The sequence below is a fragment of the Manihot esculenta genome, chromosome 10 (assembly GCF_001659605.2).
Source record: "Manihot esculenta cultivar AM560-2 chromosome 10, M.esculenta_v8, whole genome shotgun sequence".
Taxonomy (NCBI): domain Eukaryota; kingdom Viridiplantae; phylum Streptophyta; class Magnoliopsida; order Malpighiales; family Euphorbiaceae; genus Manihot; species Manihot esculenta.
The window spans coordinates 28,694,398-28,712,116 of record NC_035170.2 but is presented as its reverse complement, the minus strand read 5'-3'; the positions used below and the strand labels follow the sequence as shown (position 1 = coordinate 28,712,116).

At 43.4% G+C, this 17,719-nt stretch overlaps 1 protein-coding gene across 1 annotated transcript; it reads left to right on the top strand.

The window, feature by feature from the left end:
- The first annotated feature begins 168 nt into the window (after positions 1–168).
- On the top strand, positions 169–17,442 carry LOC122724840. Its single transcript, XM_043960728.1, has 6 exons — positions 169–319; positions 438–511; positions 1,316–1,323; positions 12,227–12,615; positions 12,707–15,638; positions 17,235–17,442. The coding sequence occupies exons 1-6, from the start codon at positions 169–171 to the stop codon at positions 17,440–17,442; spliced, it is 3,762 nt and encodes a 1,253-aa protein (XP_043816663.1).
- Positions 17,443–17,719: the final 277 nt, after the last annotated feature.

Sequence of the window (17,719 nt, the reverse complement as noted above, 5' to 3'; positions counted from 1 at the left end):
GTTTAATAGCGGTAAATCAAATCTTATAATTTTTTAAGTGATGCACAAATCTGACCTTTATCATGCTCCCATTTGCTTGTACTTTTGAGTCTTTTCATAACTTGCCCCTCTGTGTCCTCGGCATTTACCATAGGGATGGTGAAGTAGTAGGCTAAGTTGCTCTGACTGATGGGTTGGGCCTGTATTATGTGGGTGGCAAATGGGCTCTTAAATGATGGACTGTCATCATACACTTGGCCCTTGATAAATGTAAAGAAGCCCAGCGATCATCCTTTTGCCCCTTTACCGTCTCGCCGGTTGTTACCTAACCGTCTAGAGGGTAAACTTCGAGAACAATTAATGATCGCACTGCTCCAAGACAAAACTGTTCAGTATCGACGCTTTGCCTCATAATAGCCTTTCTTTCTTTCTTTTCGAATTCCTTCTGTCCTTTGAAGAACTAGCGCTTGGTTGCTCTCTGTCTCCCTGCAATTCCTTCTACGTTTCTTCTTTCATCCCATCGTGTTCTCAGGTACGCTTCCTTGTTCTTCTATGGCAAGTTTAAAGCTTCCTGATGTTTTTGACCTTGAGTCGCATATTACCCCTTCCAACATAACTAATCACATTTCCCGGAGGCTTTTAGATACTCCGTTGTATCTTATCCGAGCACCTCTTTCAAATGAGAGGATAGTTCTTCCTTACCCTCGCCCTCCTGGTTTAGTAGATCCCCAAGAGGTTCGTAGTATAGTGTTTTTCCTGAAGCAGAGAGAATTTGGTCTACCGCTTCCTTTTACCCCTTTCTTTGTTGAGGTTTTTGAATACTTTGGGGTAACTCCTCGAATGTTGTCTCCAAATTCCATTTTATTCATGTCCTGTTTCGAGTCTATCTGTCTGGGTTGGGGTTTCGCTCCTACGGCCTGTCTGTTTGTCACTTTTTTCAGCCTGGTTAGGGCGAAGCAAAACTTCTATTACTTGTCCCCCCGTAATGGGCTGTCTATTCTTACGGGCTACAAGGATTCTATAAAGGGATGGGTAGAGAATTTCCTTGTGGCGGAGTTGAAATTAGGGTCCTGCCGATCGTGGGATGTGGACCTGAGGTGGGGGGAGATCTTTCCGGGCTGCAACGATCTGCCCGAATTGAGTCTTATCGAGCAGGTCGGGCTGCTTCGACTGACTTCCGTTGAGAGGAAGTATGATGTCGAGAAGTGTATGTCTGCGTCAAACCTTAGGGATATCCAGGACACGGGTATAGTGCTTTGTTCGGTTATTCTATTTTTTTCTTTGCTCATGATATCAGGAAGTATGCTGACTCTTTATAACTTCTTGTTTCTCGCAGCTTCCGAGGTTAGAATGGATAGCATCAAATTCCCCAAGAATTTTGACCTGTCTCGAGAGAACATGCATGCGATTTTTGACGCCTTTGGGGATGGGCGCTCTGTAACTGAGATTGCTGCAGAGCTGGCTCAGGCCGCTTCTTCCAAGAAGATCAGCCGATCTCTTGTCAAAGCCTCTGCTCGGACTTCCAAGCCGAGCTCTCGCAGCATTAAATCAGCTCGGACATCTGGCCAAGGTGGGTCGAGCTCAACCTCAGAGGTCGTGAAGGAAACTTCCCTAGCTGTTATGGAACAGACCCAAGCTACTGAACAAGGGGGGCAGGGTGCCGTCCATTCTACTGAGGAGGTGTTAGGGGGGAAACTTAAGTCCCCTGTTGACGAGAAGGAGGTCTCTGGGACAGGGATGGAGATCATCCTCCTAGAGGATCAAAGCCCAGAGGTTTCTGGTGAAGGTGCCCCTGCCCCTGCGAGGACTGAGCCTGAGGGATCTGAGGGTGTCCCCTCAAAGACTGGGTGCAAGCGTCCGACCTCTTCTGGAACGCCTGTCCCATCTCCTGCAAGGAAAAAATCCCGGACTGCTGTGGGTCCTTCCCCACCTCTTCCTCCCATTGGGAAAGGGAAGGGCGTTTCTGCTGTTCCTTCGTCGTCCCCTACTGACAACATTCTAGACCTGTCAAGCATTTCCTCGGAGTCTCCGGCCTCCGCTGTTGCCGCACTTCTCCGGGAACGGATGTTCGGCGGGATAACAGAGGCTTCAGATCCTCGTCTGCTGGCCCTGACTGGTCAGTTGGCCAGTTCTACCAAGGAGCAGGTGTCCTTCCAATCTCGCTCTCGTGAGGAGCTCGGATCCACGATTGGAGAAATGCTGCTGATGGTAAGTTATGTTTTTACCTGTCTTTTGAGTTTGTTTTGTGTCTTTTCTTGACAATTGTTCTTCCGTCCTAGGTGTTAGGCCTGGTTATGGAGGTGGATGCCCGTGATCTCTCTCTCCGGGAGTCCGTGGACCGCCGGATCGAGGAAGCGCGTCGTGATGAGAACCTGACTGCCACCAGCGACGCGAGGGGCCACCTGGCAGCTGCCCGGGAGCAGATCCAAACTCTCCGAGTGGAGTTGCATTCTGCCCAGGAGGCTTCTAAAAGAGCTGAGGACAAAGCAATGGAGGCGGCAGAGCATAGCAAATCCCTGGAGTCAGAGCTGTCTCGTACTCGCAGAGTTCTTCAGGAGTCTGATGAGAGGGCAGCTGAAGTGGAGACTCGTTGTGTAGAGGTTGTAAAACAGCTGTCCTCTATGACGACGGCCCTTCAGGAGAGGGATGAGGCTGTAAGCCAAAGGGCTGAGGTCCAGCGCCAACATGAGGCCTTAAAGGCTGATTTTGAGGGGCTTCAAGCTCACCTGAGTGAGGTGAAGGCTCAGAAGGAAAGTGCCCTGGCCCGGGTGGAGGTCCTTGAGCAGGAGTTGGGCACAAGTTCTGAACGTATCAAAGATCTATCTTCAACGGCTGAAGAGTTCAACCTTCGCCAACAACAGCTGAAAAATGAAGTCAGGGTTTTGGAACGTAAATATTTAGCCCTGCTCGAGGTGGTAAAGTATGCCGAAAGGAAGGTTCAGCTGAAGCGTGAACAGTATATAGCGGAGTATCAGGAGTCTGATGAGCTGAAGGTGAAAATTGATCAGGCCTGTGAAGCTCATCTTCAGGACTACAAAGACTCTTTTGAGTTTAAGGAATTTGTGGCTGAGGCTTGTGAAGAACACCTTGATGAGTATAAAGCTTCTGGTGAGATGAAAAAGGCTATCCTTGATAAGGCCTACCGCATGTATGTAACTGGCTACAATCGCGGTTTAAGAGAAGCTAGACAGGCTCCTGATGTTCCTTTGGCCGAGCTTCGGAGGCGCGAAGTGGATTCAGATGGCGAGTCAGTGCTATACGGGGAGGATGATTGCCCTTTGCCCCGAGGAGATTCGCAGAGGAACATAGACCGGCCATCTGAGTCTTCGTCAGAGGAATCTGAGGTAGGGTCGGAGGAAGATGATCTTGATTCTGAGAAAGACGGCCTCCACCCTAGGTCAGAAGTGGCCCCTACTATTAATGTTGAGAGCTCTGGCCCCAGGGACACCGAGCTTCCTTTGGGGATGGCTGTAAATAGAGATAATGCAGGCGATGGTGTACTTACTGATGTAAGTCCTTTAAGGACCATTTATCCTCCTTCCTCGCCGGAGAAATAAATTGTAATAGTCAGTAATGCAATATTAGTTTCTTTCTTGTTTTTCATATTTCTTGACATTTATCTCTACTCTTCGTATTTGTGATGTAAACTATATAATTTCATTTAGGAGCTCTGAATGTGCGAGCTCAGCTCTTAGCTGATGATTTTGGGAGATCAAGTCTCGTACCTTTTTAATGACAATTATCATGTCAGTCTTTGGCTTTTAGTCCTGCTTTCTGCGCTGTGACTTCGTATTTTTGTTTCAGATAAACTGATTTAGGCTTTGATTATAGCCGTTTTTATCCTTCTAAGGATATTTTATGCATCCTGCTATGGAGGGAGCTCGGCCGTTCTGTTTTGGCCTTCGTATCTGGATCCTTTAAGGATATAAGTCTACCCGAGTTTGAGAGCTTGGTCTTGGGCCTTTGTGAATCATCAGTCCGAGCTGGGAGCTCGACTTTGAGTGTCGTAAGAATATAAGTCTGGTCGAGCTGGGAGCTCGGTTTTTTTTTTTTTTTTTTTTTTTTTTGAGTCTCTGGGCTTTTCTCTTTCCGAGGTCGGAATTGGATTTTTAGGCTCGGGGCCTCGCCGGTTTTTTGTTTCCAGGAGATCTTACGGGATCCTGTCTTTTCTTTGAATTTCCGGGACGACCTCGGGGCCTCGCCGGTTTTTTGTTTCCAGGAGATCTTACGGGATCCTGTCTTTTCTTTGAATTTCCGGGACGACCTCGGGGCCTCGCCGGTTTTTACTTTCCAGGAGATCTTACGGGATCCTGTCTTTTCTTTGAATTTCCGGGACGACCTCGGGGCCTCGCCGGTTTTTTGTTTCCAGGAGATCTTACGGGATCCTGTCTTTTCTTTGAATTTCCGGGACAACCTCGGGGCCTCGCCGGTTTTTTGTTTCCAGGAGATCTTACGGGATCCTGTTTTGTCTTTGAATTTCCGGGACGACCTCGGGGCCTCGCCGGTTTTTTGTTTCCAGGAGATCTTACGGGATCCTGTTTTGTCTTTGAATTTCCAGGACGACCTCGGGGCCTCGCCGGTTTTTACTTTCCAAGAGATCTTACGGGATCCTGTCTTTTCTTTGAATTTCCGGGACGACCTCGGGGCCTCGCCGATTTTTTGTTTCCAGGAGATCTTACGGGATCCTGTCTTTTCTTTGAATTTCCGGGACGACCTCGGGGCCTCGCCGGTTTTTTGTTTCCAGGAGATCTTACGGGATCCTGTTTTGTCTTTGAATTTCGGGGACGACCTCGGGGCCTCGCCGGTTTTTTGTTTCCAGGAGATCTTACGGGATCCTGTTTTGTCTTTGAATTTCCGGGACGACCTCGGGGCCTCGCCGGTTTTTTGTACAAAATTCAGGCTCATTGGCCTTACTGTCGCTTCGTCATCTCAGCTGGTTTTTGTGCCTAACTGAGGCCTTGTTTGCGAGGGATCTTTCTTAGCCCTGTTCTTTTCTTTATCATGAAAAATGTGTTTTCACAAAGATAATTTCATTGTATAAACAATTTCCATTTATTCATATTTGTCAAAATACGATGCTTTTTCTTTACAAATATTTCAAGGGAAATACCTTTTTAAGTGCTGGATGTTCCAAGCATGGGGCTCGGGGTTTCCTTGCATATCTTCAATTCGGTATACCCCGGGCTTAACCACTTTCGTCACTTTGAATGGACCTTCCCAGGTCGGTGCTAGTTTGCCTGCAGCTGCTCTTTTTCCAGTGGCTTCCAGGTTTCTTAAAGTCAGGTCTCCCACCTTCAAGCTTCTTTCTCTGACCTTTTGATTGTAATATCTTGCTGCTCGTTGTTGGTAAGCGGCAGTTCGGACTTGGGCGTCTTCCCTAACTTCTTCAAGAGCATCTAGGTTGCTCCTTAATTTGTCCCCATTAGCGTTCTCACTAACGAATTGAACTCGATGAGTGGGGATCTGCAATTCAACTGGGACTACAGCCTCTGTGCCATAAGCAAGTGCAAACGGGGTTTCTTGAGTGGGCGCTCTGGGAGTGGTCCGGAGTGCCCATAGAGTGCTATTGAGCTCTTCTGCCCAATTCTCCTTTGCGCCATTCAGCCGTTTCTTTAATCCTTGAAGGATAGCTCTATTAGTGACTTCCGTTTGGCCATTAGTCTGAGGATGAGCCACAGAGGAGAACTTATGCCATATGCCCATGTTCGTTGTGAAGGCTCTGAAAGTGCTGCAGTCAAATTGTCTGCCATTGTCTGAGATAAGTACTCTTGGTATGCCAAATCTGCAGATGATATGCCCCCATACGAAATCTATCATTTTGCGGGCTGTGATTGTGGCTATTGCTTCTGCCTCTGGCCATTTCGAAAAATATTCCACAGCCACCACTACGAATTTCCTTTGCCCCGTAGTCTTGGGGAAAGGTCCCAGGATGTCAATTCCCCATTGTGAGAAGGGCCATGGACTGGATATGCTTGCTTGGGGAGTGGCAGGGGTCCTGATGGCATTAGCAAATCTCTGACATACGTCACACCTTCGGACAAATTCTTCTGCTTCTTTTTTAACAGTGGGCCAGTAGTATCCTTGCCTGAATATTTTGTTAGCTAATGTCCCTGCTCCCTCGTGAGCCCCACATAGGCCTCTATGTATTTCCTCCATTACCTTTGCAGCTTCTTCCGGACTCACACACCGGAGCCATGGGCTGGATTTCCCTTTTCTATATAAAGTTCCCCTTATTACTTGGTAATTGGCAGCTCGAGCTGCTATCTTTTTGGCTTCGACTTTATCTTCGGGGAGTTCACCCTTTTCCAAGTATCTCAAGTATGGAGTCATCCAAGTTGGGCTCTGCTCCACCTGTAGTACTGTGTTTATCTTCTTGAAAGCAGGTATGCTGACATGCTGTATGTAGACTTCATCAGGGAGCTGCTCTAACTCTTCTTTGGTCAGCCGACTAAGCAGGTCTGCCTCCTCATTTTCATTTCGAGGTATCCGCTGAAATCTCGTCAATATTCCTCTGCTCGTGAGGTCGGCTTCCACAGCTTTTACTTTATCAAGATAACTCTGCATGATGGGATCTCTGGCCTGATATATTCCCGTCACCTGGTTGATCACCAGCTGAGAGTCACTATTTATTTCGAGGTCGGTTACCCCTATTTCCAGAGCTACCAACATTCCGTTCACCAAGGCTTCATATTCGGCCACATTATTAGAAGCTTTGAATTCTAGCCTTAAGGCATAACATACTTTGAAGCCCTCCGGCCCCTTAAGTATTATCCCAGCGCCACTGCCCTTAGCGCCTGATGCTCCGTCTACATATAGCTTCCAGCTGGACTCTTGGGAAAATCCTCCCTCTCCTTCTTTGCTTGGTATCTCCGAGGATGATCCTTCCTTTTCCTTGTTGAATGAGCATTCTGCTATGAAGTCAGCCAGCGCTTGAGATTTTATAGCTGTCCGAGGTCGGTACTCCAGACAGTAAGGGCTGATTTCCACGGACCATGCTAACATCCGTCCGGAAGTTTCCGGCCTTCGTAGGATCTTTTTTAACGGTTGATCTGTCATCACAACTCCTTGATGGCCTTCCAGATAAACTTTGAATTTCCGGACTGCTAACAACAAGGCATACGCCAGTTTTTCAATGTTCGAGTATCTAACCTCAGTATCTCTGAGTACCTTGCTGACGTAGAAAACAGGTTTCTGTTCCCCGTCTTCCACTCTTACTAGTACTGCGCTAACTGCTTGCTCTGAGGCTGCCAAGTATATTAAGAGTTCTTCCCCTTTTGCGGGGCTGCTGAGCACGTGAGGCGAGCTGAGGTATTCCTTAAGCTCTGTGAAGGCTTTTTGGCAGTCTCCTGTCCATTCAAAATTCGGGACCTTCCTCAATTTTTTGAAGAATGGCAAACACTTTTCTGCCGATCTTGACATAAATCGATGAAGCGCCACTACTCTCCCGGTCAATCTCTGAACGTCCCTTACACAGGTCGGCTCTGGCATATTCAATATGGCTTCCACTTTCTCCGGATTGGGTTCAATGCCTTTTCCGCTCACCATGTACCCCAAGAATTTTCCTCCCCTGATGAAGAAAGCGCACTTTGCTGGATTCAGCTTCATCCTGTATTGATCTAACACCCCAAATATCTCCCTTAAATCTGTTATATGTTGTTGAAAGGTTGAACTTTTAACCATCATGTCATCCACATACACTTCGACATTCCTGCCGATCTGGTTTTTAAAGATTTTATTCATTAGTCGTTGGTAGGTTGCCCCGGCGTTTCTTAATCCGAAAGGCATAGCTCTGTAGCAGTAAGTCCCGTCTTCAGTTATAAATGAGGTCTTCTCCTCATCCGTTTTTTCCATTGGGATTTGGTGGTAACCAGACATAGCATCCAAAGAAGACATATAATCAAAACCAGCCGTTGAGTCGACCATCTTATTAATATCGGGAAGGGGGTAACAATCTTTAGGGCAGGCCTTATTCAGGTCAATCTATACACATCCTGTATTTGCCATTGGCTTTTTTGACTAACACAGGATTTGCCAGCCACTGTGGGTACATAACCTCCCTAATAAAGCCTGCCTCTTCTAGCTTCTGCACCTCTTCCTGGGTTGCCCGCTGCTTCTCTCTTCCCACTACTCTCTTCTTTTGCTTTACTGGTCTGGCCTCGGGGAGGACATTCAATTGGTGTGTCATTACTTTGGGGTCAATTCCCGGCATGTCTGAGGGCTTCCATGCGAAGGTCGGTGAGTGACTTCGGATCAGGGCCATGGCTTCACCTTTTTGTTCTTTGGTGAGGCCGGCATTGAGACTGAAGACCTTACTCGTTTCTTCTTCTGATAGGGAGAAAGTCTCCAGCTCTCCAATGGGCTCTGTCCGGGCTTCCTTTGTCTCATCCCTGACTTCCAAAACTTCCGAATCAAGCGCTTCTCCGGCTGAGTTTGGTTCCGTCACTGTGGCCAAGTATACTGCCCTTGCTTCCTCCTGGCTTCCTCGGACCATTCCCACTCCTCCTTCCGTTGGGAACTTGAGCGCCAGATACCTGATGCTAGTGACAGCCTCGAAACTGAACAACGCCGGCCTCCCCAAAATTGCATTGTAGCTCAGTGGGAGTTTGACCACTAAGAAAACCTCATAATGAGTGCGAGCTTTGGGTGCTTCTCCCAAGGTGAGGGCCAGCTTCACCTTCCCTTCTACAAGTACCGGTGCTCCTCCGATCCCTTTGATAGGTGACTGGTCCCGAACCAGCTGTTCCTCTGGGATTCCCATCTGCTGGAAAACCCGATATGGCAATAAGTTAACCTTACTTCCATCATCCACCAGAACCTTCTTCACCCGAAAATTATGAATGACTGCTTCAATGACAAGCGCGTCATCATGGGGCATCTGAACGCCCTGTGCATCCTCCGAAGAGAAAACGATGGTCATGGGAGAGTGTTCAACGATCTGCATGACCTCGCCATTGCTGGTCTCCCCTTCCCGGTTTCTCTTCTTTCCTCGACGGTTCATCCGTCCTCCAATTCCTCCAACGATCATGTTAATAGTCCCACTGGACCCATCGTTCACTGGCCCCGTTCCAGTTCTCCTGGGCATCTGGGCTGCCGGACCGGGTTGAGGCCTCTGCCCCTCCGGTTTCTTCACAAAATTTTTGAGATGCCCCCTTTTTATCAATCTTTCAATCTCTGCAATTAACTGAAAACAGTTATTTGTGTCGTGGCCATGCGTTCGGTGATACTGACAATACTTATCAGGATTTCTCTGATCTGCTTCCGACTTCAAAGGTTGAGGCCACTGGAGAAACTCTTTATTTTGGACGGCCATGAGCACCTCGGCTCTAGACGCATTTAATGGAGTCGGTTTCTCCGGAACCCAAGGAGGGAGCGTTCTTGGTTCGAGAATCCGAGGAGGAGGAGGCCTGTGATCCCTTCTTTCCCAGGCCTGCTTGTACGGTTCAAGCCTCTTTCCATGCTTCTTCTCGTGCTTCTCCGACCTCCCTTCCTCCGGGGCTTTTTCTTTTCCTTCCGCCCTTTTGGCAAATCTACTCGTTACTAAGGCGTCATCCTGCCTTATATACTTTTCCGCCCTCTTCATCAACTCGGCCAGTGAGGTCGGAGGTTTCCTGCTTAGTGAACCGAAGAACTCGGCAGAGGTTGTTCCCTTCTGCATGGCCTCTACCACCCTTCCTTCGTCAAGCTCGGGGATCTGCAGGGCCTCCGTATTGAAACGGGCGACGTACTCTCTGAGGGATTCACCAGCTTTTTGTCTCACTGTTTCCAGATAACTTGTCTTCCTATCTGCAGGCACCCCAGCTACGAACCGGCTAATGAAGCGAGTGGCCAGATCTCCGAAACTTTGAATGCTTCCGGCCTCTAGGCTGTTGAACCATGCCCTCGTTGGTCCCGAGAGCGTTGTTGGGAACACCTTGCACATCAGAGCATCTAACAGGGTTTGTAGCTCCATGAAGGTCTTATAGTTCATGACGTGCTCTCTCGGGTTACCAGCTCCATTATAGGCCGCCATCGGTGGCATCATAAACTTTTTGGGAATGGTCTCCTGCTGCATTAACTTTGAGAAGGGAGAAGAAGTAGGCAAGGAGGTTTGACTCTGATCTTTCTTACCTAGCTCGGCTAGGAGCTGCTCCTTCAACCTTTTCAGCTTTTGGTTCATTTTCTCGTCTTCCGGGTTGGGTCTTTTGCCCAAACTGCCTTCTTCCTCCTCTGTTTCGGTTCCCGTTTCTCTGGTTGTTTCGGCAGAATAGTCGTTCACCTCTTCATTTTCTATCAACTCTCTTGCCCTTCGCCCATGAATTCGGGCCTCTGGTTCTTCCTCTTCTCCGGTATCGTGGTTGTTAGTTCGGAGGCGGGCAGAGGTAGGTTGAGGTTCATCGGTTCTGGGTTCCTCCACTACTGGGAGTGTGTTTACTGGGGTGCTAAGTCCCCTTTGTTGCATTATCTGGCCCAACCAGTGAGCAGTGGTTTGCAGCTGGAGAGCCATGGTTTGAATGTCTTGGTTAGACAGGGTCATGGTGGGAGTATTCCCTGCCAGGCTTGGCGAGGGATTAAGAGAAATAGGTGTTTGGTTATTCAACATTGTAGGACTAGAAAAGGAGAACTGCTGTCCATCTTGGGCAGAGCTCAGGTCATTTGGAATATTAAGGTTACTGTCTTGGTGGTTTGCCATCGTGGATCTCAGTGGGTTTTGAAAGTGAAAACTCCGGTGATGAAAAGATCTCCTTCGTTTCCCACAGACGGCGCCAATTGATGATCTGAGATCCAATGGAATAGGGTTTTACAAGGGTTTTGTATTACTGAATAAGGCCTAAGTTTCCTGAGGAGGAGACTCCTCTTTTATACATTGTCTTGCTTACTGGTGGCGTGTGAAGGTCTCTCCAGGATTGGGCCACGCGTCTCTGCCATGCGGATTTGGAGGTTCTAGGGTATCAGCCGCCTGCTCCATGCGTAACGGCCTCTGATTTCCCTCGTGCGTACGTTCGAGCGAATCTGCTAGGCTGTCTGGTGAATATTATTCCGGATCCTGGGCTGGGCTGAAAGTTGGACCGGATTATTAAGCTTGAGTGGAGAGGGTCTGCTTTGTGCGGGCCGAGCCAGCTTGAGTGAGAAAGATGGGCCGAGCCCGGCCATGAAGGAAGAAGACGAGCCAGGCTTGTTATGCATATCAGGTGTGTGGACCCCTACATCGTGGGCCTTGGGCTGTGGTCAAGCCCCTGGTCCAGGGTGAAGGAATCCAGCGGTCATCAGTATCTATAAATAATAAAGAATATTTTAATTAAATTTAAAAATTATAAAATTAATTAATAAATTTTTTAGAAAATTTAATAATAATTCTCCTTAATATTTAATGGTCAAAAGATCTTCTGCACTTCACAAGAAACAGTTAGTTTAATAGAAGAAAGATAATCCCATTAATTGTAAAATTATTTATGCTTTTATTTTATTAATTATGATTTCATTTTTATATATAATTAAAATTTTTTAAATAAAAAAATTATTTTTAAAAAAATATTTTTATCAAGAAAAAATTTTTTCATAAAAAATATTTTTTATAAATAAGTTATTTTTATAAACAAATGGAGTGTAGGTTATAGAATCAATAAATTTCATAGACCTAATTTATTTATAAACAAATGGAGTAAAAAGATTTGGATCGAATCAATAAGTTATTTTTAGGGTTTATTTTTTTTATTTATAGAATATTTTCATTCATATATAATTTTATTGAATTTTTATTTTAAATAAAAATCTAATTAGATCGAATCAATCCAACAAAGTTTCAGTTAATCGAATGAATCCAACAAAATTAAACTGAAACTCAAGATCTCGGATGAAGATCTATGGCTCATTTGTCTCATCAAATCGGAACTCCTTGATGGCTCATCAATGTGGCAAATTATTGATTTATTTTCACATATTTTCATTTATTTTCAAGTTTAAAATTCATTTTTTTTAATTTTCAATATAGCAAATTATGGAAAATAAGGGATTTTATTATTATTTTTCTATACTTAATCAAACATTGGGAACCTAATTCATTAAAAAGTTATTAAAATTTTTATTTTTTTTTTCTTTTCACAAAAAACATTTTGTGTATTTTTTTTCCCTTCCAGTGCTCATAAAAACTAATCAAGCAAAAAAAAAAAACTCTAAACAAAATTCAAGTTTGAAATTTTAAAAAATTTATTAAAATGGAACCGATCTGATAATTTGATAATTTGATAATTTGATAATTTGATAATTCCAGTGCTCATACTTCTTTATTTGATAATTTGAAATCAACCAAAGACTCATTAAGCCAATGGAACCGATCTGAGTTTGGGAATATTTTTCATAATAAGCAGAGGTTGATCCGTCGAATTGATGGTGTTCAAAAAAGCTTAGCTATCCGGCGAACGAGAGGTTTAGTGAAGCTGGAATTTAATCTGAGACGACAGCTTGAAGATGTTTTGAAGCAGGAAGAATTATACTGGTTTCAACAATCTAGGGAGGAATGGATTGTTTCTGGTGAGAGAAATACAAGGTTTTATCATCTTTCTACCGTGATTAAACGTAAGAAGCAGCAAATTCTCAAGCTGAGAAATGGGAACAATGTGTGGATTGAAGATTCTAGTCAACTTAAAGAGCTTGCTAGCGGTTACTATCAGGAGCTGTCTTTCTACCGTGATTAAACGTAAGAAGCAGCAAATTCTCAAGCTGAGAAATGGGAACAATGTGTGGATTGAAGATTCTAGTCAACTTAAAGAGCTTGCTAGCGGTTACTATCAGGAGCTGTATTCGAAAGATTTGGCGGTTGACTGCAGCCATTTTGTTAGACCTAATGGGCCTGCTCTTTCTTCTTCTCAACGGTTGCTTCTGGATCGTCCTTTTTCTCATGATGAAGTATATGATGCTTTGTGCCTTATGTCTCCTTACAAGGCTCCAGGACCCGATGGTCTACAAGCAGTTTTCTTTCAGAAATCTTGGTCTGCGGTAGGTTCACAGGTTTCAGCGTTTATTATTGAGGTCTTGGGCGGGAGGGAGTTTCCAGAGGAAGTTAATGAAACGGTGCTGACTCTTATTCCTAAAATTGCTTGTCCAGAATTTATTTCTCAGTTTAGACCAATTAGCTTATGTAATGTGATCTATAAGCTTGTTACAAAAGTGTTGATTAACAGATTGAAAGATGTTTTGAGCTCTCTCATTGGATTGGAACAAAGTAGCTTCGTTCCTGGCCGACAAATTATTGATAACATTGTGGTGTTTCAAGAAGTTTTGCACACTATGAGAACGTCTAAGAGATCAGGGGGTTTTATGGCGATTAAAATTGATCTTGAAAAGGCTTATGATAGACTAGATTGGGATTTTATTCAGTGGGTGCTGGGTTCTTACCACTTTTTCGATGCTTGGATTTCTAATATTATGAATTGTGTTAGAACATCTTCTATGTCAGTGTTATGGAATGGTGAGAAGTTAGAATCTTTTAAACTGACTCGTGGTGTGCGACAAGGCGATCCAATGTCTTCATATCTTTTTGTTATGTGTATTGAACAACTTTCGAGAATGTTTAAACAGCTTGCTCGTCAAGGCAGATGGAAGCCGATTCCTATCTCGAGTAATGGCCCAATGATTTCTCATCTTATGTTCGCGGATGATATGGTTTTGTTCGCAGAAGCTTCTGTGGAACAGTTGGATTTGATTTTATCATGTTTGGATGACTTTGCTAAGGCTTCCGGGCAGAAAGTGAATTTAGCTAAGTCTTCTCTTTATTTGTCGCCTTTTGTTGATAGTGATTTGGCGTCACTTTTGTCTTCAAGGTCAGGTATTCCTTTGACTGCTGATTTGGGAAAATACTTGGGTGTGCCATCTATTCATGGGAGGATTTCAGTCTCGACATATAGTAGTATTTTGGATAAAATGAGAGGCAGACTTGATGGCTGGAAGGCGAGAGCTCTATCAAAAGCTGGACGACTAACGTTAGTTCAATCAGTTCTTAATGCTATTCCTGTTTTTGTGATGCAGAGTGCTCTTTTACCGGTATTGCTTTGCAATGAAATAGAGAAAATATGCAGGAACTTTATTTGGCATGGGAAGGATATGAAGCCAGCTGTACATCTGATTAATTGGGATACAATGTCCTTGCCGAAGCGGTTAGGTGGTCTTGACATCAGAAATATGCGACAAATGAATCAGGCTCTATTAGGGAAGTTGTGTTGGCGAGCTTACAAGAATCCGCAAGCTTTGTGGGTTAGGTGCCTTTTCAATAAATATGAGTCGGGTTTTGTTCATTGGGAAGTCGCTAAGCGAGCTAATGGTTCAGTCAATTGGAAATCTTTTTGTTATGGTTTGGAGCTACTTCGAAAAGGGATAGTTGTAGATGTGAATAATGGGATGCACACTAGATTTTGGCTGGATGATTGGCTTCCGGTTGGGCCTCTTTGGAATTTTGCGCTTAAACCATTGATTGAGTTGAATATGCAGGTTTGTGTTCGATATTTCTGGGTTCCTAATGTAGGCTGGAATTGGGACATTTTAAATTCTCTTCTTCCTATTGATGTCCTTTTATATTTCCAATCAATTACTTTAGTTGATGATATGTCGTGTTTGGATGGTTTTGCGTGGAAGCATTCTTCTTCTGGCTTATATACAGTTAAGTCAGGGTTTGATACGTTTTATTCAGAAGTGTCAGGATCTAATATGGATTGGCAAGGGCTGTGGAAGGTTAGGGTGCCACAGCGAATTCAAGTATTTTTGTGGGAAGTGGCACATGAGAAAATCATGGTTAATGTTCAACGCCGAAAGCGAGAATTTATTGATTATGATTTATGTCCTCTTTGTGGAGTTGCAAGTGAATCTGTTTTGCATGCTCTACGAGATTGCCAACATGTGAAACAAATTTGGAATTCCCTTTTACCTACCAATTTCGTTTCTCCATTTTTTGATATTTTGAATGTGCCTTTATGGCTATCTGCTAATATAGAAAAAGTAGGGTTATTGGCTAATGGAATACCATGGGATGTGCTTTTTAGTTCGGCTGTTTGGTGGTTATGGAAGCGAAGAAACTTGTTGGTTTTTAATGAGAATAATGACCAGGATACTATTGATGCGTCCTTTATTCAGCTTCGAGCAAAAGAATATGTTCATGCATGGAGGTTTTCGATGCAGGCTGGGTCTGGACCGAGAGGCCGGTCTTTGAAGTATGTTGGGTGGAAGCCGCCAGAAACAGGCTGGGTGGTAGTGAATTCCAATGGTAGTGCATTGTTGTCAGCAGGAAGGGCAAGTTGTGCAGGTTGTTTTCGAAACAATGAAGGTAGATGGCTTTTGGGCTTTCAACGGTTTTTGGGCAATTGTGGAGCAATGGAACCTGAGTTATGGGGAATATATTATGCTTTAGTATTAGCATGGGATTCAGGGTGGAAGAAGATTGAAGTTCAAACGGATTCTCAACTCGCGTTAGATTTACTTGCAGGTAGAGGTGCAGGAGTTTTTAGAGTTGCTAATTTGGTGAGGAATTGTCGTGATCTTATCAATAGAAGCTGGGAAGTCAAGATGGTAAAAATTTACAGGGAAGCAAATGCGGTAGCGGATCGTTTGACTAGTTTAACCATTGGTGATGATTTTAATTTGAAAATTCATCAATGCCCTCCTGTTACTATTAAATTTTTACTGGATGCTGATAGGTTGGGGCTTTTATGGCCTAGATTAATAAAATAAGGGCTCTATCCCTCTTTTTCTTAAAAAAAAAAAAAATTATTAAAATGTAAAAAAAAACTTGTAAATACATGATATAAAATATATTTATTAATCTATTAATTAACCATCACTGATTATCGATGCTGGTCATCATAATTTACCATATTTATGTACATTAAATTTAATAATAAATTGAAATTTTATATTATCAAATTAAAATATATTAATATTTTAAAAAATATTCTAAACAGTATAAATGTTTTCCCAGTATTAATACAAAAAATACCAAATTATGTTAGCAGAAAATTATTTTGATTTTACATAAAAGTTATCTCTATAAAAGTATTTTTTTTAATATGATCATTTCATAAATAAAATTCTATTATGAGAGATTTAGTGTAATAACTCAAAATGTATTTTAGTAACTTTAATCTGACTTGTTATTTTTTTTTTGCTTTTTTTATTTCTTTTACTTTTCCTTTTTAATGATGTAATCATTGATTTACGTTTCTACTCTAGTCATGCTGACCATACATATAGATATACTGTATACTTTTTCATCATTAGGCGGCGGCTATTTAATTTTATCTTACGCTATGTGAATACAATCCCGAGCGTTAGGAGTTTTGTTGTCTCATGGGTTAGAGAGATAAATATGTTCAGGCCTCCCAAACGTGTGTGCGTAGACTCGAGCCCGGTCCAGCTGGTCACAGGATTTCTGGTGCGCCATCTCCTCTCCCACGCCGCCCACGCCAATGCTGCCACCCCTCGTGACGCCATGCTCCTCCCCGACACCACGTTCTTCTCCGCGACGCTCCTCCCCTTTCCGCCGCTCGCCGAGAAAGCAATCCAAGGAGATTGTTAAACCTGAGTGATTGGGCCAAGCTGACTGAAACGTAAGGCATTTGTCATTGATCCTGGGAATTAGTATGCATTTGCTATTGTAGTTGTAACTTTGCATTCTTTTATAAATATTTTTTCTTTTGGATTCTTGTTTCATTATGATTTCATCTTTAGGGATGTCACAAAATCTCTGAAAGTGCAAAAAATCGTTGGGTTATGATTTGTGGGTTGACGTTATGATGCATTAATTGCTTCTAATTTTTCAATTAAAAAATTCTTAAAAAGAATTATTCTCTCACTAAAATTCTAGAACTATCAGCAGAGTCTGCGTCTTAAGGTCAAAGTGAAAAAGAAAGAAAGAAAAAAAAAGATCCATTTTCTTCTCTCTCTCAATTTTTTTTCTCTCTCAATTTTTCGTTTCATTATTTATTGGCGTTCTCCCCCCACATTGGGGGACACTAAGAATCAAAAGAATATCCAAGAAAGCTGCTTTTTTGTAAACAGTAGTCGCTGGATTCATTTAATTTCTTATTAAAAAATAAATTATGATGTAATTAATCTCACATATATATATATATATATCCCCATAAACTTAACATGCTCTTCTCATCAAAGCTAAACATTCTCTAAAGTAGCTATGGAGATCTTCTCAAAGATACTCACCAGCGTTGATATTAACAAAGGTCTGGAGATACCTCATGATCGTTGTGATGATGTTCTAGTAGAACTCCTAATTACAGGCAGAGGATGAAGATTCTGGTGGCGGATGTGGAAGGGAATACTTGGAATTTTGTTTGCTGCACCAAAAGTGGAAACAAGCAGCCTGTGTTTAAGAATGGCTGGCTTGAATTTGCTGGTCATTGGAATCTAGCAGCTGGTACAACTATCACTTTCTATAAGGATATAGACCAAGCTACTGGAGCTCAGTACAAGATTAGAGTGAGATAAGCACGAGCAGCTGCTAGGTGATCACTACACCATGTTTGGTTGGTATTAATTAATAATCATTTGTTGTTTTGTTTTCCATGCCCTATAGATAAGGGAATATATATAACTTAATAATGCATGCATGCCCTAAAAGAACAGAAAGTACTCTGTGTACTTTCCTCTTATATATATATATATAGGGTTAGGTTTTGTCATTTGAGTGTGTTGTTGAGTGATCAGTCGTCTTCTACGTTCTCCTACATATGAAGTTTTTTCATTATGGTTTGTGAAATGGCTA

Coding starts and splice junctions, on each gene's coding strand:
- LOC122724840 (XM_043960728.1), top strand. CDS start 169: ATGGGTTGGGCCTGTATTATGTGGGTGGCAAATGGGCTCTTAAATGAT. Junction 320..437: donor GTTACCTAACCGTCTAGAGG/GTAAACTTCGAG, acceptor TGTCCTTTGAAG/AACTAGCGCTTGGTTGCTCT. Junction 12,616..12,706: donor ACTTAAAGAGCTTGCTAGCG/GTTACTATCAGG, acceptor TGTGGATTGAAG/ATTCTAGTCAACTTAAAGAG.